Source organism: Pseudorca crassidens, chromosome 2 (genome assembly GCF_039906515.1).
Source record: "Pseudorca crassidens isolate mPseCra1 chromosome 2, mPseCra1.hap1, whole genome shotgun sequence".
Lineage (NCBI taxonomy): Eukaryota > Metazoa > Chordata > Mammalia > Artiodactyla > Delphinidae > Pseudorca > Pseudorca crassidens.
In genome coordinates, this window is record NC_090297.1 from 163,352,247 (window position 1) to 163,376,068 (window position 23,822).

Below are 23,822 nucleotides of genomic sequence, written 5' to 3' on the forward strand. Positions count from 1 at the left end.
TTTGCCGAAAGGCAGGTCACTGAATTTAGCAAGTGTAACTATTAGTACTAACTGTCCCAGCCTGCCCTCTGTCCTCTCAGGCTCCCTTCTCTTTCCTGTGCCCTCGCCCCCTACCCTGTTCTTTCTCCTCCCTAGCCTCCCTCCTTTTGCTCTCTGTGCCTGTTGCTCAGCCCTTCTCTGGTCTCCAGTCTCTGTACCAAGAACCCTCTCTCCCTGGGGGGTATCCAGGTCGTTCTGAGTACTTTCTCTCCCCTTTGTCTTTCCTCCAGCAAAGTGTCGCAGCGGTGAGTTAGGCCAGAGACAAATTGAATACTTCCTAAGATGCTACTATAGAGAAAAACTGGAAACTGGACGACTAGAACTTTGTAGACATTATCGAACATTTTAAACACAACATTCCAAACTAGTAGCTGTAAAATAAATTTTTGGTAAATTCAGTGAATTGGTCATTTGATAACACTGATGAACAAACCTAAAAGTATCTAAATATTGGCAAAAAATAAAATGAATATTTAAAAATAATTGGATCAAATCATTATTTGTAAACTTGAAATGAATATAATGTTATATGTCAGTTATACCTCAACTGAAAAAAAAATTAGAAATCTGGGTAAGTCAGGCAATTTCCATATGAAATACTGAAATTTTTATTCATAAGAGAAGTAAACTATCCTATGACTTCCAGTTTTGACAAATGGAGTGTTTCTTAAAATACTGGCAATTTAAAAACACACTTCTAAATAATTTGTGACACTAAGATGAAATCATTATGAAGATTAGAAAATGTTTAAAAATTAAGAAAAACCAACCTGGATCTGAGTGACAAGATATTACCTATAGAAACCTGTGGGATGTCTAAGTTGTCCGTAGATGGACCACCCACCCCCTGTCCCCCCGTTTATTCTCATATCTGCGAATCTTGTTTCTGTTTTGTCATGTTTGTTTGTTTGTTTTGTTTTTTAGATGCCTCATGTAAGTGAAATCATAGCGTATTTGTCTTTCTTTGTCTGACTTTTTCAGCATGATACCCTCTAGGTAGATGGACAAATCTTAATGGTATATAATAAGCAAACCCAAAAAAGCAGAAGGAAATACTAAAAATAAAAGAAAAAATAACTAATAAATAGAACTTATTAACACAAAAGCTGCTTCCCTGAATAAATTGACAGAATCAAACAAAAAAATTAAATTATAAATAAACAATATTAGGGTTGGAAAGAGATATCACTATAGTTATAGTAAGGAAATAAATTATAGTATTATGAACAGCTTTACACTAATAAATGGGCCATTTTGTAGAAAAATATAATTTACCACACCTGGCAGAAAAGTATAGAAACATAATAGACCTCAGTCATAAAATGTATCAGTAGTTAATAACCTACCCCCAAAATTAAGAAAAAAAGGAGGGCATCCAGAGCATTTATAAACAAAATCTGAAAACCTTCAAGCTATTACCTGTTTTATGCAAACGGTTCTAAAGAAGTGTTTTATGAGGCTAGTATAATTTTGATATCTGAGACATAGAAGAGCCATTTGAGAGAGGAAACGTATAAGCATGTTTCACTTAAGAACATTGATATAGATATAAAAGTCCTCAATAAGATATTAGCTGACCAAATGCAACAATGTGTATGGGGGAAAAAAAAGACCACCAACTTGACCAAATAGGATTTATCTCTTTATCTCAGTAATGTAAGGATAGTTTAACATTAGATAACCTATTAATTTGCTAGGAGAAAACCTGTAAGAAACAAGAGTCTCAGAAAAAGCATTGATAAAATTAAAATCCATACATAATAATCCTCAGCATGTTTGGCATAAAAATGAGTTTTCTTAAGCTGATAAGGATGAATTATATAATCATATAGCAAACATCTTACAAGATAGTTCAATGTTGGAAGGATTTCCATTAAACTCAGGAATAAGTTTGAGGATTTCAGCTTTAATCATCTTCATTTAGTATTGCAGAAGAGGTAACCTAGTAATATGAAGATGAAGAAATAGAAGCAATAAGGATTGAAAAGGAAGAAACAGAACTGACCTTATTCGCTGATGATATAATTGTCTACATAAAAAATTCCCAAGAGTATCTGCAGATAAAATATTAGAACTAATAAGATTGTTCAGCAAGGTTGCTGGATATAACATCAGTATATAAAAATCAGTAGCATTTGAGCTTCCCTGGTGGCACAGTGGTTGAGAGTCTGCCTGCCAATGCAGGGGACACGGGTTCGAGCCCTGGTATGGGAAGATCCCACATGCCGCAGAGTGACTGGGCCTGTGAGCCACAACTACTGAGCCTGCGCGTCTGGAGCCTGTGCTCCGCAACAAGAGAGGCCACGATAGTGAGAGGCCCGCGCACCGCAATGAAGAGTGGCCCCCACTTGCTGCAACTAGAGAAAGCCCTCGCACAGAAACGAAGACCCAACACAGCCAAAAATAAATAATAAAAATAAATAAGTTAATAATAAAAAAATATCAGTAGCATTTTTCTAGAACTAACGATAAGCAAATTGAAAATATAATTTTATACAGATACTGCTTAAAGTAACAAAAATGATAAAGTACCTAAGAATAAATCTAATAAATAATTGGTTTCTTTTCATTCCAGAGTACCTTCTTTCATTTCTTAATGGTTATCAGTCTGTTCTTAGTAGAAACATATTAGTATAATTCATTAAACAACATCTAAACTTTCTGTACTAAGAGCCATTAAAAACAATGACCCACCATTTATTTGTAAAATTGAGTATGTACAAATTATATACATATATATGAAAAGCTACCATTTTTCTCCTTAATACTTGAGTGCCTATTATGTTCTAGGCATTGTAGTTAGGTTTTATATAGATAATAATTCCTGACCTTGAAGAACAACGAAGTAAAGAAACGGGATATTATGCATATAAGGAAAACAGCACAGTTAGTTGTTGCATTTATGACAAATCATTGTACAGTGAGGGCATAAAAGAATGATCACTTTGTTGAGAAGATGGGGAAGAGGGTTGTGGATGACTTCATAGACAAGATAAGCTATTGAGCCACGTCAGAAGGAAGTATAGATGTTTACATGCACGGTTTAATCTGTTATGATCAGGCTAAAAATGGATGGTGTGCGTAGGATGGAAATCACTAATCTAGATGCAAGCTCATTGGGTTTGAAGTATTAGGATTATGAAGAAGTCCAAACCTGATAACATCCTTAGTGGACATCCAATAAACAGTTATTATTAAATGAAGGTATATGCATCCCCCTTGACTTTGAAAGCTTTTTGAGATTATACAGCTTTTTTTTTTGCAGTATCGGGCCTCTTACCGTTGTGGCCTCTCCTGTTGTGGAGCACAGGCTCCGGACGCACAGGCTCAGCGGCCATGGCTCACGGGTCTAGCCGCTCCGCAGCATGTGGGATCTTTCCGGACCGGGGCACGAACCCGTGTCCCCTGCATCGGCAGGCGTACTCTCAACCACTGCGCTACCAGGGAAGCCCCGAGATTATACAGCTTTGTCAATCCTTGAAAGTTCGAATCGAGTGAAATAATTTGTTCACATTTTAAAATTTCTATATTGGAAAAAGTGAACTAATGATTTAGATAATTCTCTTTTGATTCCAGTAATATTTTCCTCAACTTTTTCTAATATTCCGTCACTGAACAAGTTGAAAAAGTGAACATAACTATCTTTTTTTGCCTGCCCTTTTAATCTATTTGCCAAGCAGGGATATATATAGATTTGCCTTAAAATTTGGTTTATAATTTTCTGGTAATGTTAAATTCTAGCTTTGGGTTTCTGGTAGCTAAGGATTTGTGACCTCCCCACCCCCCAGCCCAATATGTATAGAAATCATATGGTAAGAGGCGATCGTATCTTTTTAATTGTAGTAAAAATAACAAAATTTACTGTTTTAACCATTTTTAATGCATAGTTCAGTGACATTAAATACATTCATATTGTTGTGCTGCAACCATCCCTGCTATTCATCTCCAGAACTTTTTCATCCTCCCAAACTGAAACTCTGAACGCTTTAAACAATAATTTTCCATTTCCCTCTACCCATAACCCCTGGCAACCTCCATTCTCCATTCTATTTTTATGAATTTTACTGTTGTAGGCATTTCAAATAATTGGAATCATACAATATTTGACCTTTTATATCTGGCTTATTTCACTTAGCATAACATCTTTAAGTGATTATATTTTAAAAATTATTGTCAAGTTTGGGTATTGGTGGATGAGGTAATTTAGATAGAGCCTCTCTCTGTGAACCAAAACAGTTGGACAGAATATTTAAAAGAAAAAAGTCTATTTGGAGAGCTTACATGGCAATGAAGAATTATGGGTCCATGACCTAAAAGCAGAAAGAACCAGAGAAGTGAGCCCAACTTGGGACGTATGTTTACCTGGAACCACATATCAGTTTTGAAAGAGGGGACTGAGTAGCTGAACAGAGCTTTTGGAAGATCCCTGGGACTAGTAGAACAAAAATTATAAGTTAGGGCCTGCTAATGAGGGGAGGGTTGTCTTGGTAATCCCTCAGGCCATGATTTGGGACCCAGAAGCCCCATACCCTGGGGAAGAAGTTTGACTCCTAAGTAGACTGGCATTTACAGGAACTGATACTCAGCCTCTAATGACATTCTAATCACTTTTGGATTAAGGTAATTTGAGATTGTTAGTTTCCCTAGCTGCTTGTCAGAAACAAATGTAAATCTTCCCTGGAAAAATAGAACATCATTGTAGGCCTCAAAATTTCCATATAGTTGTCCATAGACAATGTCTGGCATTCAGTCAAAATAACCAGAATGCAACGAGACAAGAGGAACAGTAATAGAACAGACCCACTGGGAATCCAGTTAATGGGATTACCAGAAATTGACTTTAAAATAACTGTGCTTAGGGCTTCCCTGGTGGCGCAGTGGTTGAGAGTCCGCCTGCCGATGCAGGGGACATGGGTTCATGCCCCGGTCCGGGAGGATCCCACATGCCGCAGAGCGGCTGGGCCTGCGCCTCTGGAGCCTATGCTCCGCAACGGGAGAGGCCGCAACAGTGAGAGGCCCGCGTACCGCAAAAAAAATAATAAAATAAAATAACTGTGCTTAATATATTCAAGGAAATAAAAGATAAGATTGAGAATTTCAGTAGAGAACTGGAAACTTTTTTGAAAAAAGAGCCAAATGGAAATGTTGGAATTGAAAAATAAAATAACTGCTATTAACAACTCAGTGATGGGTTCTACAACAAATTAGAACCCACTAAAAAGAATTAGTAAACTGGATATAAGTCAGAAGAAAATGTTCAGTCCGAAGCTGTGATGTTCTGAGAGAGAAAAATATGGACATACGAAAAAGCTTAAGAGACATAGGAAATAGAAATACAGTAAAAAAGTATAAGGTATACACATATGTTATTGGAATCCCAGAGGAGAGGAGAGAATGGGGCAGGAGCAGTAATTGAAGACATAATAGTGAACAAGAATTTTCAGAAGTGATGAAAGGACATCAACTTAGAAATGCTGTAAATCTTAAATGGGATAAATACAAAGAAAACCACATATAGACCCATCATATTAAAATCACTGTAAACTAAATTCAAGGTGAAACTCTTTAGAGCAGTCAGTGAAAAAAGGACAACTTTAAAGAAGCAACAATAAACTGTCAGCTGACTTCTCGGTAGAAACAGCAAAAACTTAAGAGGCAGTAGATTGCAAAGAACTAAAAGAAAATACGTGGCCACTTAAAGTTCCAAACCTGATACAAATAGTCTTCAAAAATCAAGGTGAGGGCTTCCCTGGTGGCGCAGTGGTTGAGAGTTCGCCTGCCAATGCAGGGGACATGGGTTCGTGCCCCAGTCCGGGAAGATCCCACATGCCGCGGAGCGGCTGGGCCCGTGAGCCATGGCCGCTGAGCCTGCGCGTCCAGAGCCTGTGCTCTGCAACGGGAGAGGCCACAACAGTGAGAGGCCTGCGTACCGAGGGGGGGAAAAAAAAAAAAAGGTGAAACAAAGGTATTTTCTTACAAGCCAAAATGGAGATAATTCATCACCAGGAAATCTGCTTCGAATGAAATTCTAAAGGGTGTTCTTCAAGATCAGAAATGGTCCGAACAGAAGCTTGGAGAGGGCAGAAGGAATAAAAAGCAACAGAAAATGTAACTATTGGGTAAATCTTAAATGATCATCAACTGTATAAGACTACTAATAATGTTTTATGGGGTTTAAAATATCAATGGAATTAAAACACCTGATAAAACTAGTGTAGGACTCCTAGGATGGGCATTGGAAGAAAGGGAATGTTATTGGAGATGAAGTATTGTAAGTCCTTGTATTGTTAAGGTAAAGATAAAAATACTAGTTTTTATTTGTCTTTGATAAGTTTAAGGTACCTGTTGTAATCTCTAGGGCAACCACTAAAACAACAGTGAAAACATGTATAACTAGCAAGCTAATAGAGGGGACAATAATAAACAACTCTAAAAGAAGGTATGATAGATTTAGACCCAAATTTATATATAATTTACATTAAATGTAAATGGACTGAACACTACAATTAAAAGCAGAGACTGGCAGATTGGATAAATAACACAAAATTGATAGTATAAAATTATAGCTGCACACAAAGGACTGAGAACAGCCAAAGCAATATTGAGGAGAACAGCAAAGTAGGAGGACATACTCTAGTGGCTATCAAGACTTACTATAAAACTACAATAATTAAGGCACTGATGTTGGCTCTAAGATAGGCATATTGGCTAGTAGAACAAAATAGAGCCATTTAGTCACTTCATTTATGAAAAAGGTAAACCTGCAGCAAGTTAATAGATAGTGCTGCATCAACTGGACAGCCATATTGAAACAAAAAGGAAACTTGAACCTTATATCATACCATAGGCATAAATCAATTCCAGTTGGATTGGAGACGTAAATATGAAAGTTAATACAATAAAGCTTCTATAAAATAATATGGGGATAACATTTTCATGACTTGGGATTGAGAAACATTTCTTAAACAGGTTACAAAAAAGCATTAACTATAAAGAAAAAGATTGTGAATTTGGACTGAATAAAAGTTAAGAACTCCTGTTCATCAAAAGACACCATTCAGAGAGTGAAAAGGCAAGTCACAAAATGGAAGAAGTATTTGTAACACATAACTGATGATCCCAACAGTGAGATCATCCAGAATATGTAAAGGACTCTTACAAATCAATAAAGAAAAAGATGGACAACTCAGTAGGAAAATGGGCAAGATTTAATTTAAGCAGGTATTCATAAAAGAGGATCTCTAGATAGCCATTAAAACATGAAAAGGTGCTAAATCTCAATATTAATCAGGGAAATGCTAACCAGAACCACAACGATGTAGTAGTCATACCCAGCAGAATTGCTGAAGTAAAGACTGACTATACCAGTTACAGTGTTGTACTGTATGTGCAGGTGTGCAAGCTCTTGTATACTGCTGGGGGAGTGAAAATCGATAGGACCGATTTGGAAAGCTACTTTGAGTTTTCTACTAAAGTTGAACATATATGTATGGCTTGTAACAGTTCCACTCCTGGGTATGTGCCCAACAGAAATGTGTGCTCATTTGGTGGACATTTGGTAGGATGTTTATAACATTGTTATTTTTAGTAACACCAAGCTGGAAATAATCCAGATGTTCATTAATGGGAAAATGGGTGAATAAACATAATTTGTACAATGGGATACCATGGAGCAATGAAAAAGAATAAACCACAAGTACATGCAACAAATAGATACCTCTCATAAATAATTTTGAGGGAAAGATGGCAGATAAATTACAATATGTATTGTGTAAGTCCATTTATATAAAATCCCCAAACCTACAAAACTGACCTTTGATGTTAGAGGTAGGACGAATACCTTTTGGGAGGCGGGAGGAGTTGAGGAGGAGGTTTTTGATGTTAATGTCCTATTTCTTGATTAGGGTTTTGGCTACATGGGAGCAATCACTGAGATACATGCTTATATTTTATACACTTTCTGAATTTATAATACCTCAGTAAACATGTTCAAATATATTTAATGAGGGATATAGATTTTCTTTCGTTTTGCTGATTTACTCTTTTAAGGCCAGCCTAACGTCCATCAGACTGTTACTTCTGCAGACTAATTTTACCCGAGATAATTGTTTTAACCATTTTTTGCCAAGGTGTGTCAGGAGCAGGTTTGAATGAATATGTCCAATCAGGCTTTGTTGACGTTGTTGATTTTGCCAGTTATTAGCTTGACTATAAAAAGAATTACTGTCTTTTAGGTCGTGATAAATTGTGCCATTCCTAAAGGGTTGAAGTACAATCAAGCTACACAGACCTTCCACCAATGGCGGGATGCTAGACAGGTGTATGGTCTTAACTTTGGCAGCAAAGAAGATGCCAATGTCTTCGCAAGTGCCATGATGCATGCCTTAGAAGTGTTGAATTCACAGGAAACAGGTAGGGTGTCCTCTGGTTACTTGTTTTCTTGAACTGAAGTGTCATGTATATATTAAACCAAATCTTTTCTGACCAACTTTAAATCATGTATGTATTTGAAGTGATTCTTGAATTTCTCTTGTTTTCTACAAAAATGTGAACTTTTGGTTGTTGATGATAAAAGTGTACTATAAAAGGATAATCTTATGAGACTGTTAGTAGTTAGTAATGTTTTAACCTTCTCATTTGAAGTTATTTAGTTTGTTTATTCCGATCTAGAACCTCAACTTTCATTGCAAGGACATGAGACCCAGAGAATATGCAGTGGATTGAATATGCATATTTGTCATCATCTTATTTTTTATGAAAAAAACACATGTTATCTCAAACATCTTTTTTAAGCCACTACTGAACTTCAAGTAGGACTATCTACTTCCTAGTAGATAAAATTCTAAAAGTTGTTTAAAGATTTTTTGGAGTGCCCTCAGGTGGTACAAGCCATGAATTGCATGTCCTCTGACACTGCATCGTGGTCAGAAAGATGTGTAGAAATAATTCACATTATTTAAAAAAAACACAGGATTTAAAACTGTGTATGTATCAGAGGTGAGCTCTGTTTTTATTTTGGCTTAAAAAAATAGGAAAAAATATATCAATTTGTGGTTCTCTCTTTGGGGAGATTTTTATAATCAGAAAATTAAGGTTATAATAAAACAACACATGATTACTCTTGTCTTTGTGTATTTAGTAGCAATCTTATTGATATAAGCATGCCATAAACAAAATTTATATATTTTAAGAGGAAAGACTTATATAGTTATATTAAAATTTGGTATTTTGTTGAAGGTATAGAATTTCAAAACCTGTTATAGATACTTTAAATTTTATACCTTGCCCTATTCTAAAAAGGATTGAAACATCTAGCCCATGTGTTAGTCTATTTCACATATGAATTTCAGAGTAAGAAGACCCTTTGGAATCTTGCTAAAACTACATTATGCCTATAGGTAATTTATATTAGATTTTCTTTTGAGGAAATTAGTATCTCTATAAATAATTTGTACCTAACTCATATCTTATCTATTCTGAGAAAATAAATCACTGGAACTTCTTTTGGTTTGTCAGTAAGTCCAGAAAATAGCATAGAAAAGTCTGCTCGTATGTACAGTCTTGTATGTAGATCATCTAAGTCATTGTACTTTTCTTTCAGTCATCAGTATTTTATCAACATTCTCCTGTAGGTATAGAATTGCTTTTCTGTTGCCATAGTTTTACCATAAGGAAGCAACTCTAATTGTGGTTCTTAATATCTTAATTAAATAGATCAACTACATAATAAATAATTAAAGGACCAAACTTTAGATCTAAGAGCATATGTATGACAATAATGTTTGGCTTCTCCGTGTTTGGAACAATGTAACATTACTTTTATTTCTGAACTTTCAGAAGCGTATCCATGGATATTGGGAATTAAATGTTACTAATTTAAAGTGGTTAAAATTATTATTGTTCATCTTGTCATCAATTTTTTTTAACCAATTGGAAAAGATTGTTTTTATTGGTGTATAGTCATATAATTTGTTTTCAAAATGCAAATGCTAACTAATGTTTTTTCCTTCTGATCTTGATCTTTTGAAATTAATGAGTCTTAACGTGGAGAGACTCAATTACATTCTCTATTGTAAAATTTCCACATTATAGAAAGTTTAGTAAATGGGAAGATCGCCCATCATCTCATTAGCTACACAAGCATTTTGGTAAGGCAGAAAAATTGAATAGATTCTTCTCAGATAATTTTGAAGCTTTATTCTCTTCTCTGTCACAGTCTCAACTTACCATGGGCTGAGGAAAGAGAGAGAATGGTGGAAGAAGTTGGTCCATCCTAGCCATCTCCTTGCATCATGGCCCCAGTCACTGGCAAAGGAACTTTTGGTTCTGTAGCTTTTTCATCAGAGAAGACAAAGCATATAAAATGGCTGATGTTCTTTATAATCTGATTTATTTAGAAAGTGACTGTTTTTGTAAATTACTGTAGTTAAACGCTGTCTCTGATTTTTGATAGCATTGATTGGCTTGGCAGTGGAGGCATAGGAGGATTTAGATGATATGAATCAGAAGTGTCCTCGGGAAAGGATATAAACTTTTCTGTAGATCTCTGAAGTAGGATAGGTATGTACCCCACCCCAGAGTTATTCAGTGGGCCCCTCCTATCCACCTAAACAAACATACCCAATAATGTCACCTCTCATCTTGAACATCTTTTCGCCTTCCACAGCTGTTTGCTTTGGGTTCATAGCCAATTCCTTGCTAAAACCGTCTGTTCTCTTCTTGCCAAAACCAAGTTGGGAAAGCTTAACTCTTGCATGTCCCTCCTTAAGCAAACAGTGTACTCCGTAAATCTCTGATCAGAAGTGAAAGAAACAAACTTATTCATAAAGGTAAAGTAACGACAGCTATTAGTCTTTTTTACTTAGTGTTTTATCACTTTTTAAAACCAGTTTTGCATATTGAATGCTTCTGGCTTTTTTGTTTTGTTTGTTAATGTATTATTCGTTGAATATTGGTTAGTCCTTCTTAGTGGTGTTCAGGCATTTTTAAGTTATGGACACCCTTGTTCAAACAAAATCTTTTTCAGATGCTCAGTTCATATACAGACCCCTCCCCACAAAACAAAAACAAACCTCCAGAGCTTCTCTGATTAATGTAGGAGTTGGAAGACCATAACCACTGGGGCACCCATGTACCCTAGAGCAGGATTTGGAAATTACTAACCCATCTTCTCTGCCAGAATCAAAAATCGCACAATTCTCCCTTCCTCTTTCCCTTGACCCCCACGTCTCTAAATCCTCAAGCAAAATTTTTAAATTAACAAAAAACAGCTTTTTCTGTAGCTAGTCATACTGACCTTTAAAAGGTGCTCTGTGTACATGTTTAATATTTCCATTTCTTTCATGAAAAGGGTGGGTGGCAGGAATGTTTTCCTTTATTTTGTTTTTAACTTGATGTGCAAGTATCTAATATACTGGAAGGTACAGGAGGTGCTAAATACAGTGAGTTATATTTGGAATTTAAAAAACGCAAGTCACATGTTCTAACATTTTTGAAGAAGAGTTGAATTAGTGCTTTCTTTTATACCAAAAGCTGCAGTTTATCAATTTCCTTTGTCTAATGGAAATGGACTCAAATAAGTACATTCAAAATGCATTATCCCACCTGATACTTTTGATTTCTGTATTATTAAGTACAGTTATGGCAGTGTTGCAGATAATAGTTATGGATTATGTAAAATGTAAAGTCAGTCCTTTTCATGATTAGTGGATGTGAACTTGCACAATCTATTTCATTTTGAAAAAGATTTAAGTCATTTGAAAAGGAAATAATTTTTAAATTCCATTTTTTTAAAAGGAAAATCGTATTAGAGTTCAGTAAGATTATTCTACTATTGTTCTGCTGAACCAAGATTAAGCATACCTTTATAAGCATACCTTTATAAGCATACCTTTATAAGAGGAAAACCTTAAAATACTTTACCATTAACTAAGACTGCTTTTGCTGGATTTTGTTTTATATCTGTTGAAAGCAAGATATCCTCCTGTTGGAAATTTTCTTTAGACTTGGTAATTAAATATTTATAAAGACTGAGATTCCATTCATTTTTTAACTGTTAATTTGGTCTGATAAACCTTTCACTGTGTGCATTTGTATGAGTTTTATCTTAGCATTTTTTAATCTTTTTGAGATATGTTTTGGAATTAAATGGATTTAAAATATCTCAAAAAGTTTCTAGAAATACTTTATGTGTTTTATAGTGACAGTTATTTTTCTTTCTTCCAGAGTGCCAGTATTCATGGGAGCAATATTAAGGTTATATCACAGAAACCATCAAACAGGTTTTGAGCGTAGGTCCTGTGCTAGGCACTGGGAATAAAGCTAACATGATAAGGCCTATCCCTTGCCTTCCAGGATTTCACAGCAAAATTAGAATTCGGTTTGTAAAATGCTGTGAATGAAGTATGCAGAAGAAAATTCTAGGGTAAAGGAAAGTTTTGAAGAGACGGTGATGCTTGAGCTATGTTTTAAAGAATGAGTAGGTGATAGAAGAACGTTCTGGATTGGCTTGGAGCCATGAGAGCCTGGAGCAGTTGGGAAACAAGCAGGTGATGTTGTGGCTTGGGCACGAGAGTTTCTATTGGGGGAGGGAAGTCACAAGAGATGAAACAGGGAAGGGCCTTGTATTCTTGCTGAGGGGTGTGCAACTCATGATGTCGTCTGCCGTATGGTCTTTGAAGGGTGCTGAATAAATGTTTGATGTGATCAGGTTTGTGCTTCAGGACAAAAGTGATGGATTGGTGAGCATGTGGTTGCAGGCATGGAGACGGGTTTCGGACGCCGCTGTGATAGTATCAGTGAGAACGATGAGGTCTGAAATGACACAGTATAAAGAGGAAAGGAGCAGAGTGAAGAGGAGGTGACAGACTTTATTCAGTGCCTACCGTGCCTGTGAAGACATTGTTCTAGGCCTTCTACTTATGTCCTCATTTAGTCGTTAAAGCAGTTCTGAGGCAAGAATAATAATCTGTTTATTAGGCACCAGCTGTGTGGCAGGTCCTAATTGGGCACGTTTATTACTGATAAACTTTATAACAACACTGCAAAGTTGGTGGCATTATCCTTGCTTTAGAGGTGATGTTGGAGCTTTCAGAAGGTCACTGGCCTGGCCCAAGGGCCCACAGCTAGACAGTGGCGTAAGTGGCGTTTGTACCCAGATTTAATTTTAGCATTCAGCCTCTTTCTACTATATCCGTGAGATGTAACGCGGACTGGTCAGGGAGGGGAGGATGGTGTTCTAAGACAATTAACAGATGTGTCAGTTTGGGCAGCTGGTGAAGATGGATTCTAAAGGTGGTCTTGGATAATAGTTTTCACTTCTAGCTTTCCTTAATCAATAATCTTATTGGAGAAGTAACACTGAAACAGATAAAGCGTTAGCTGCTCATCAGGATTAAATGAGTAACAGGTTTGGGGGTTGGGCGGGTGGGACAGTTTTTTTGTGGGTGCTGCCACGTACTGCTTCCTTCTCTAACTTACCTCTTCACACCCTTCCCCATTTATAAATTCAGTCTCCACAATAATGTGAGGTTAATCTGTCACCCCCAATTTCCAATTAGGAAGACTGATATGGAGAGGTGGAACTTTCCTGAGGTCACATATACCTAGAAAGGGAGGCACAACTGGGACTGGGTTTTCCCGACCTCCAGGCCATTTCTTTTTATTGCATTCCTCTGCTTTTCAATTCAAGATCTTCAAAGCATATTTTAAAAGGCTTTTGAGGGAAGTCAGTTTCAGGTGAGAAAACAGGAAAGAGAAGAACTTTCATTTACTTTTTGTTTTATGGTTTTTAGTAAAATTTTGTAGTCTTTCATTTTGATTTGGTGGAAAAGAACTTAAAATTGGAGGTAAAAGACTCCAGTGTTGACTGTCCCTCTGGTGGCAGATTGCCTTCTCTGAAGCTGTTTCCTTATACTACATGAAAGGATCATGAGAATACCTGTGTTAGGATATCATGGGAATTAAATGAGATAAAGACATTAGTATTTTAAACTATACAGTAGAATGTTATTTTTTAGTGCTAACATTTTAAAATACACAGAAAATTCTACCATGTGGATTAATTTACTTAGAGGAATAAAAGTGGTAGAGAGACTTAGAAGTTTTCTCCAACCTCTTCTTTGTCTTTACTGCCTGGTACAGATATATCATGTTATGTTCCTCCTCCCCTGTAGAAAATTAATTAATTTATCCATCCTTGGATACATGCAAGGGGAAATAAGACTCAAATCTTGCCCTCAAGGATTCTTCTACTCTTGTAGAGGAGATAAGACACAGTCATAATCCAAAAGAGGAAGTCATATCTGAGGTACAGATAAAATCCTGTGTGAGTATGAGAAGGGGAATGAGATTCTTTTCACTGGAACAATTGGGGAAAAGTGTTAATGATGAGATGGCTTTTTGAGCTGATTTTGAAAGATGGATAAAATGTAGGCATAGGGACATGAGTTGGGGGAAAAGGCATATCCAGCCTAGGAAATAACGTATGAGTACAAAAGTGGAAAGAATGAGATTGTTTGTAGACCAGGAGTTGTTTGATTGGCCTGGTGGGGATTAAAGTCAGAAAGGTAGGTCTGATCAAGAAGGTCCTTTGAGAGCTGTGGGTGATAGAGATTTAGTGTATGTTTTTGAGCAAGTGGAATGACATGAACAAAGCTGTGCTTCAGAAGGCCAGCAGTGGTTTGAAAAGGGAGCTGCTGGAGGCCGTGAGACAAGCCTTAAGTTTCTGAGTGGAGGCAGAAATAGTAAGAATAGAGAAGAAAATTCAAATAGGAGAGGGATTACAGTGATAGAAGCAGGTGCGTTTAAACAGGAGATCACTATTGTACGACTGCTTCATCCCCTTAGGTAAATTTTTCTTTAAAAAAGAATTCAGGCTGCCCATTTTCACATGACAACAATAGAGATCTCTGGGAGAGTATCATATCCGTTTGCAGATAATGTGGGACCTAAAATTATTTCTGCTATGTGAAGAAAATCAGTAGTTTGGGAGAAAGAGGTGAAAAATGAAAATGTAGTTCAGCATAAGTTTGAATTTTTCCTGTGAACCTGAGTCCAGGTTTTAGAAAGAATGGTACATGGGCACAGTTTTTGTCTGTAAATAGCTTTTAGAGAACAAATATGTTAAGCCCACAGTTGAGTAATTTATTAACAGAGTTAGCATACACGTTATATATGAATGTCCTTTTCCTTGGGAGATAATTCTGTTTGGGTTAGAACAATGATTTTCAACTTACTACCCACAAAGCTACTACAGAACAACTGATAGAGTTCTGAGATAATTTTCAGTGTTTTGGAAAGCTAAATAAACGATGTACATCATACATTCCAGTGACAGGTTGTACCTCCTAACTCAGATATAAGCTTCTTTGTTTGAGACTAAATTTGCCAGCTCTGTGGAGATGCTTATTTATCTAAAACCAGTAAGTTCTAATTAACTGCTGTTGACACTTTGAAGAGCTTGTGATTGTGCCAAGATACTGGTAAGAAGAGTTGCAGTAGTCCCAGTGCCTGAATTGAACACGACCATTTATGTATCTTTGCTTACTTGTGGAAGAACAAAGATTAATGATAAATACAGTTCCTTTGGACAAGCTCACCCTAAACATGGAGTCCAAGGGGATTAGTTAAAATAATAAATGGGTTCCTAGTTGTTGAAAAGGTTGGGAACTACTGAGTTAGGCTTCTGGTTCCTGTGCCCTACCCATCATATCTTATAACCTCTCTCCCAGCCTTTCTCAGCCAGCGTTACGTAAGAGAGCTAAGTGCTGATGCAAAGTGATTTGGGTGACTGTTCTAACATATGAATTATTATATATATTCATATGTGACTTTATTTATAATAAAAGAATTTTAAAGTATTTACTTCATGACTTTTAAGCTTCTAGTCACTAACTGTTTGGGAAAGCTGCTTTGGCTTGACCATAACTCAAGTCTGATATTGCATTTTTCATAAGCACAGCTTTAGACTTAGGTTGTGTGACTTAGGATATTGTCCTGCTCCAAAGTGGGATTGATTAAATAACTAAAAGAGACAAGATGTTTTTGATAAATCTGTATTTCATAATCATATAGAAAGTTATTTTAGCCTGAAGTTTGTTGTCAGACAGACACTATTCTGTCTCTCATTCTTGTTTCTCTGCTTCTCTGGTAGTTGGGCATCTTATTGATGTATTGTCTGTTACAGGTCTAGCTGGTGACTTCAGTTCTTCAGGCTTATTTTACAGTAAGCTTGAAATTTAATTAGTGGTGCTGCAGTGAACTGAGGATGTCATCCGTGATTATTTACGTGTTTCCCTGTGTGAGAATAGTAATTTGTATACAGTTACTTTACTTGTATTCTTGAATTTTAATTGTATTTGTTGCCCATAAATTGGAGAAGCATTTGCTGGCTGTTAAACAGTCGAAAATTCTGATACCTTTTTGTCGGACTTTTTCATCTTTACACGGGGGTGCAGGGAGAAGCTTTGATAGAATAGAATCTGACTTGTCCATTGATGACAAGACATGAATTGCAGGAACCACTTCTACTCTCATGAGACCAATCACAACACACAGTGGCGGCCAAATCTGTGGCCCAATTTTTACAGCCTAATTTTTTTCCAATTGAAGTATAGTATATTACAATATTATATTAGTTTTAGGATCACAGCCTAATTTTGGACATGCTTTCCTCAGTCTGTAAGTGATAGTGTGTACTGTTGGGCTGTCCATGTTTGTATTCAGCAGAGAGCAGATGCACATTGGTTCAGTGCCTCTGAATTAACATTGGGCATTCCTGTTTTTATGATCTAGGCAAGATAGAAAAATTCTAATTAATCTTTTCAAGATGGTATTAAATTGTGGTATTTTGACATCAGCTTTTTATATATAAAGAATATTGTGACATTGTTTTATTAACCCATTAAAAATTCCTAAGAGGTAGATGATCTCATCTAAAAGAGGAAAAGCCACAGTAAACTGAATTACTTGTACTCCTAATAAAGGTACTGTGTTGCATGATACTAGGGAAACAAAAATGAGTGATTCGACATTGCTGACCTTAAGGAGCGGTTGTGTAGAGAAGATACACCACGGTCGGAAATATCTGCAAGGCAGTGTCAGTACCATGCATGGTACAGAGCGGTAATTAGGAAGTGGTATAGGCAAACATAGCGTGCTACTCACGTAAAGATACCAGGAATAACTCCTTTAAGGTAGACCTGCTATTTCTGTAGGCTTTTGCAATTTCTGAGATGATTCACGTGAGGAAACAAATGACTGCTGTTTTCTGGAAATTTTCCATGATATTTGGCTATGAAAATGCCATTCATGTAGGAAGAAATGTATTTTTATTGAGGAGTTTCCTATGCAAATATTGTCCTGATCTTTACTGTGATAATACTATTCAATATACTAAAAACAAAGCATTACTTTTTTCTTAATTCAGATTTAAAGTCACTGGTCTCCATGGATTTCACATTTTCTTCAAGTCTTAGAATCATACATCCCCAATTTGAAGATATTGACTGAATGGGTGATGTTAATTCCCGGGAAACAGGTCTCTAGTGTCTTCCGCAGATAATACTAGAGAATGACCGTATGTTCATGGGAGGTAGGGTGGATTTTTGCATACCTCTGTTGTGTGTACCAAATCATCTTGCAGTGGCTTTCCATAGCTCTTAGAATAGAGTACAGGCTTCTTAACAGGACTCTGGGTTCGTTCATGCGCTGGCCCCTCTTGACTCTGCATTAACTAAACGCACTCTCCCCTGCTTCAGGTCCTTGCACCTTCTGTTCCTTCTTTCACCACAATGAGACTTACTGTTTTCAAAAACACTTTAAAATGTTAATTTCTGGACTGTATAAATAAATTTGGCAGAACCAAAGTTAGTGACAATCCTAATACAGTGACATTTACTAGCAATTTTATTTGCACATAAAGATCAAATTATTCAAAGTGTCTCCTTCTGCCAAAGGCCAAAAGATATATGCATACATACATTTTAAAATGTACCCTACAATCTTATTAATCTGGACTAAGATATATAAACAGCTCTCAAGTACAGTTAATACAGCAGTAGTAATTTATAGTATTATTTACATGAATAGATGTTTGAGTCTCTAGAGTTTTGTTCTTAGGAAGCTATAACTGTTTTTCTGCTCCAAAGGGATAACTGTTCTTTTGGGAAATCAGCTTGAATTATACCTTTTCCCTCTTAAGTAGGTACTTTGGCCTCAGTTTGGATAGTACGGTTTTATTTTCAAGTATCATAACCCAGATAAGAGCTAGGTTTTCAGGACTCTCTGATATTTCCACATTGTCGATTAGTCCATTGTCGATTAGTCCAGCAGTTATTTATTTCTCTGCCAATATTTATTTACCCTTTTATTCATTAAAGTATGAATTTGAACAAGTGTCATTTCAAACTTCCTATAAGTATTTCTTGTGCATTTTATCTTCCTGTGAATAGTGATGCTGTGGTCCCTGCAGCCGGCCTGTGGAGTCTTGACTTGCTTAAAAACAAATTCAGCATAAGGTCGTTGCCAGAAGAGACACAATCAGACTGCCTTTCTAAAGACACCTCCCTGTTTTCTAGAGTCACCCCTCCCTTTAACAGTTCTCTTGTGCCCTGCCTTCTGATGCTTTTTGGTCATGAGGCTTGGGGAAATAACTTACCTTCACCTGAATTTCTTCACACTGGGAATTGGCTACGGACCAGGCTTTTTCCTTGCTTTTTTTTAAAATTTGTTTTTTGGCTGCGTTGGGTCTTCGTTGCTGCACGCGATCTTTCTCTAGTTGTGGCGAGGGGGGCTGCTCTTCGTTGTGGAGCATGGGCTCTAGGAGCGCGGGTTTCAGTAGTTGCAGCGTGTGGGCTCAGTAGTTGTGGCTCGCAGGCTCAGTAGTTGTGGCGCAGGGGCTTAGTTGCTCCGCGGCATGTGGGATCTTCCCGGACCAGGGCTCAAACCTGTGTCCTCTGTATTGGCAGGCGGATTCTTAACGACTGTACCACCAGAGAAGTCCCTTCTTTGCTTTTTAAAGAGTTGATTTTTTTTTTTCCCTGGAAGCTTGTGGGATCCCAACCTTATAGTCCATTAAAAACTTCAGATATAGATTTCCTGCGTGTTCTGGGATTTCTTTATATTATGCTGAACAAGGCTTTATAGGAACCCCCACTTACCCGTCCACATAAAGGTGGTTTTGTAGTTGAAGACGGTTTTATTTCCCCTGACTTTTGTTTAAATATTTCTGGTCTTGTATATATCTCCTGCTTCTTTATTATAAAATTATATACAGATTCATTCATTCTCATATTTATTCTCTCCTATTTGCGTTATTTAGATGGATTGCTATATGTAAAGGTACTTATAACACATAGTAGACCTTTAGCGAGTTCTGATTAAGTTACATTGATTTGGGCGTCCCTGGTGGCGCAGTGGTTGGGAGCCTGCCTGCCAATGCAGGGGACACGGGTTCGAGCCCTGGTCCGGGAGGATGCCGCATGCCGTAGAGCAACTAAGCCCGTGTGCCGCAACTGCTGAGCCTGTGCTCTGGGGCCCGCGAGCCACAACTACCGAGAACCTCATGCCACACCTGCTGAAGCCCGTGCTCTGCAGCAGGAGAGGCCACTGCGGTGAGAAGCCCATGCGCCGCAGCGAAGAGCAGCCCCCCGCTTGCCGCAACTAGAGGGAGCCTGCGCACAGCAACGAAGACCCAACACAGCCAAAAATAAATAAATAAGAATAAAAATAAATAGATAAATAAATTTATTTTAAAAAAAGTTACATTGATTCTGTAAAACTCCTATTTAGTTAAATAATCAGTCACCTGCAATGTGCCAAGTACCATACTGGTTGCTGGTAATGGGAAGCTGAGTATGGCACAGATAGTACCTTTGAGTATCTTGAAGTCTAGTGAGGCAGACAGCTGACTCTAACACAGTATAAAGTAGTAACTCACAATAAATTGGAAGGATCTTAGACTCGACCAGTTTTGGTATTTTACAGTGTGTTTCCTTCTGAGCTCTAGCTGGTATTGAAGTTTTCTTTTTCCCCTCCCCCTGTTTTGTTTTTAAATAACAATGTATCACTGCTGCTTTTGTAGTTCATTTTTAGAGAATGAGTAGTAAAAGACTAAGATTTAATGTGGAAAATGTCTAATGAAGAAAGTAAAGTGACATAGGATACAGGTTGAACTAAAATATTACTAAGAATATCATTTAAAATATGATAATAAGTATTTTGTGCACAGTTTTCCAGAAGAAGTTGTTCTTTATCGGGTAACATCCATGGATTCTTAAGAGTGGGAATATGGCATTCCTAATTTAAAGTTTCCTTGATTGTTATAAGTTTGACCACATAGCTGATGGCTTTTTTCATTTTCTTTGTCTGAATATTTGATGTTTCCTCTAAATAACACACCCTCACGTTTGAATTGTCATATCAAATTTAGACCTACTAAGTATGAGTCATATATTTTAAAGAGTAGTGAAATAAAGATACATATTGCTATGGATATAATTACATTTCAGAGACTGAAGTTAATGATGTTTAGTTTGTAGAACAAGTTTATTTTTATGTACTTGTTGACAGCCCACACCAATAACTTTATTTACATTTAATTCTATTTCATAAACCCCATGTGAGGTAAACAAACCCAGTTTATCTAATTTATTATATATTCATCAAAACTATTCTTTTAATAAAATTTTACTTATTTTTGAGTTTCCAAAAGTAAATGTGGACATCTTTGTCATTTAAGTGTTAGGGTTGTCTGGGGTTGTTTTAGATAGAAGTTGCTTCTTGGTTTCGTCGATGAAGTATCACGAATTATTGTCCAGAGAAAATGAGAAGGACGAGGGCAGTAGGGTTCCCCGGGAGAAGTAGACAGCTGTCTTGGTTTAACTAGGACAGGCCTGGTTTTCAATGAACCATCCTGAATGGATATGTATTCAGAGTCATGACCTAACAAATGGCTTTGATTTTTGATTCCTCCTGAAAAATAACATGATGGCAGAGGAACCTTCCCAGACCAGCTCTAGTGTTTGGAAGGGACACCCAGGTGCTGGCTCTGCAGTCCTTCCAGACACTTGGGGTCATGCTGGTACTATTAATTGAGTCACTTCTTCAATTGTGTACATCCAGTTCTCTCGTCAGAACCTAGAGCCAGTTGGAGCTCCACCCGACAAGAACTGCTCTGGGCAGTAGAACTCGGTTTTCCAGCACAGCATTTTGTTTTTCTAGCGAAAAAATTTTTTCCGATTAAAAAGTTGTGTGCTTATTATAAAAGTTTAAGCAGTACAGAAAATCATAATGAAGAAAGTAAAAATATCTAAAGTCCCACCATCCACGCAATGGTTAGGAATCCACCTGCTGCAGGGGACATGGGTTCAAGCCCTGGTCCCGGAAGATCCCACATGCTGTGGAGCGACTAAGCCTGTGCACCACAACTACTGAGTCTGCGTGCCACAACTACTGAAGCCCGCATGCCTAGAGCCTGTGATCTGCAGCAAGAGAAACCACCGCAGTGAGAAGTCTGCACACCACAAGGAAGGGTAGCCCCTGCTCGCCACAACTAGAGAAAGCCCGTGCGCAGCAACAAAGACCCAACATGGCCAAAAATAAATAAATAAATAAATAAATAAATGTATGTTTTTAAAAATGTTTAAAGAAAATCCCACCATCCAGAAGTAATCACCTTTAATATTTTCCATAATAGAAAAGTAATAGGCACTGGGATATTTTTCAACTTTATGGTATAAACAATTCCAAGATGAAGAATACAAGCATGACATGGCACTTTTTCTTTTCCTTAATAGCTTTACTGTACCATACAGTTTACCCATTTAAAGTATACAATTCAGTGGTTCTTAGTATATTCATAGAATTGGGCAGCTATCCCCACAATCAGTTTTAAGAACATCTTCATCACATGGGAAAGAGACTCTGTGCCCCTAAGTCACTATCACCACCCCTACTCTTACCCCACTCCCATTCCTTCATACCTCCCAGCTCCTGGCAGCCACTAATCTGCTTTCTGTGTCGATGTATTTGCCTGTTCTGTACATTTCATATAAATGGAATCATACAATATGTGATCTTTGATGACTGGCTTCTTAGCGTAATTTTTTCGAGCTTCATGTATTTTGTAGCAGGTATCGTGTATGGCAGTTTGAAAAGTAAGTCATTAGAAGAAAGCATGTATTCACGTATCTAGGCATACTCTCTAAGTTTTAACAATTGACCTTCTTATTTTCACAATTGATGTTTGTGTGTTAAAGTTGTAGGAGTATGGTATACAGTGAAAGTAATGACTAATACTTAATATTTTTTTTAAATAAGGAGGTTACAACCAAAGCAGAAAGACTTCCTCATATTCTTTAGTTTAAAAAACTCAACATTTAAAGACTTGGTAAATTGTGAAAGTAGAATTGTGTAGTAGTTTTCTTTGCCAAATTGAATGTAAATAGAGATGAATGCTTGGCCATTTGTGAAATCTCTGAAGTTTATTCTCTTGGTCCCCAGGCTCAGTTTTCTTGCCCAACATTGTCCTTCACTTTTTTCCCACATCCAAGAGCATTACCTTAGAACTGCATACTTTTTTGGTTCTCTTAATTCTTTTTCTCTTACAAAAGGAGGAAAGAACAGACATGGTCTTTGAAAATTTTTGTATTATACTTTTAGAATGAAAACACTTTTTTCTTGGTTAAAAGAATTTCAGCTCTTTACATGTGGATGAGGAAGCAAAATTGCATGCGTTTCCTTAAAAATGATCTGAGGTGGTCTCATCTCATTGGATTGCCCACCACCCCCAAATGAGCCTGGCCCATGGAATTGGGTGCCTTTATCATCCCCCCCACCCCAAACTTTCATTTTGTAGGATGTCACACATCTCTTTTATCTGTCTCCCACTTTCCTTCTTGTCTGAATATAAGTTTGTACCACTTTGCCTAATTTTAATGTATGAAAACTTTTCTCCTAAGTCTTTAGACAGATTCTTCATATTTCTTAGAAAATTTGGTATTACCCAATTTTATACTTATTATCTCCTTTCAAATTTTTTGAAGTGGATAACTGGGGAAAAACATATATAATTAAAAAACTAGAAATAGGAAATAAGAATTCTGAGTGAAGGAGGGAGAAATAATTATATTAGTTGTCTGGGGGCTAATAGTAACTCCAGTTGAGTGTTGACTGCCAGAAAGTTCTAATTAGTACAAAAAGGAAGCATACTAGGTGACCAAGAAAAGAATATCACAGGCAGAAGGCATGTGGCATGTGTAAAAAAAGCCCTGCAGCGCGAGGAGCATATAGCTCATTTGAAAATTTGGAAGGGCAATGTACCTGGAGTGTAGAGAGAAACAAAGTATGAATGGGATGAGTTAGGCCACAGCCACATCATGGGGAGAAAGCACTGGAGTTTGGTATTTATCTTAAGATCAGTGGGAAGATATTGAAGAGATTTTACTAAGGGAGATGATTTGATCTGGTTTAGTTATTAAAGTATCACCGGCTGCTGTGGGGAACGGGAGAGGTACAGCATCAGAATGGACAGTTTATTTAATAGTCTAGGCTGGTGGTCCCTTAATTTTTGAGCTTATCTCCTAATGCACATGCATTTATAGCTTATGTATATGTTTGGCGTTGACATATGGCATACATTGTAAAACATGAAAAAATAGAACTGTAAAAAGGATGAGAAAAAAATTAACAGAAATGGAAGTACTACTATGTTCTTTCCTACCTACCCTAGGGTATGTTTAGCATTCTGGGATATATGAATCCCACTTTGAAAACCAAGAGAT

General features: G+C 37.0%; 1 protein-coding gene across 13 annotated transcripts in view; it reads left to right on the plus strand.

Annotated features, from left to right (window-relative positions):
- ENAH (ENAH actin regulator) overlaps positions 1-23,822 on the plus strand; it is a 155,317-nt gene that overhangs the window by 80,885 nt on the left and 50,610 nt on the right. For all 13 annotated transcript variants that reach the window (XM_067729629.1, XM_067729628.1, XM_067729622.1 and 10 more), the window contains one exon: positions 8,274-8,451. In XM_067729629.1, coding sequence (XP_067585730.1) covers positions 8,412-8,451 — 40 coding nt within the window. In that variant the 5' untranslated portion in view covers positions 8,274-8,411. The remainder of the gene's footprint in view (positions 1-8,273; positions 8,452-23,822) is intronic.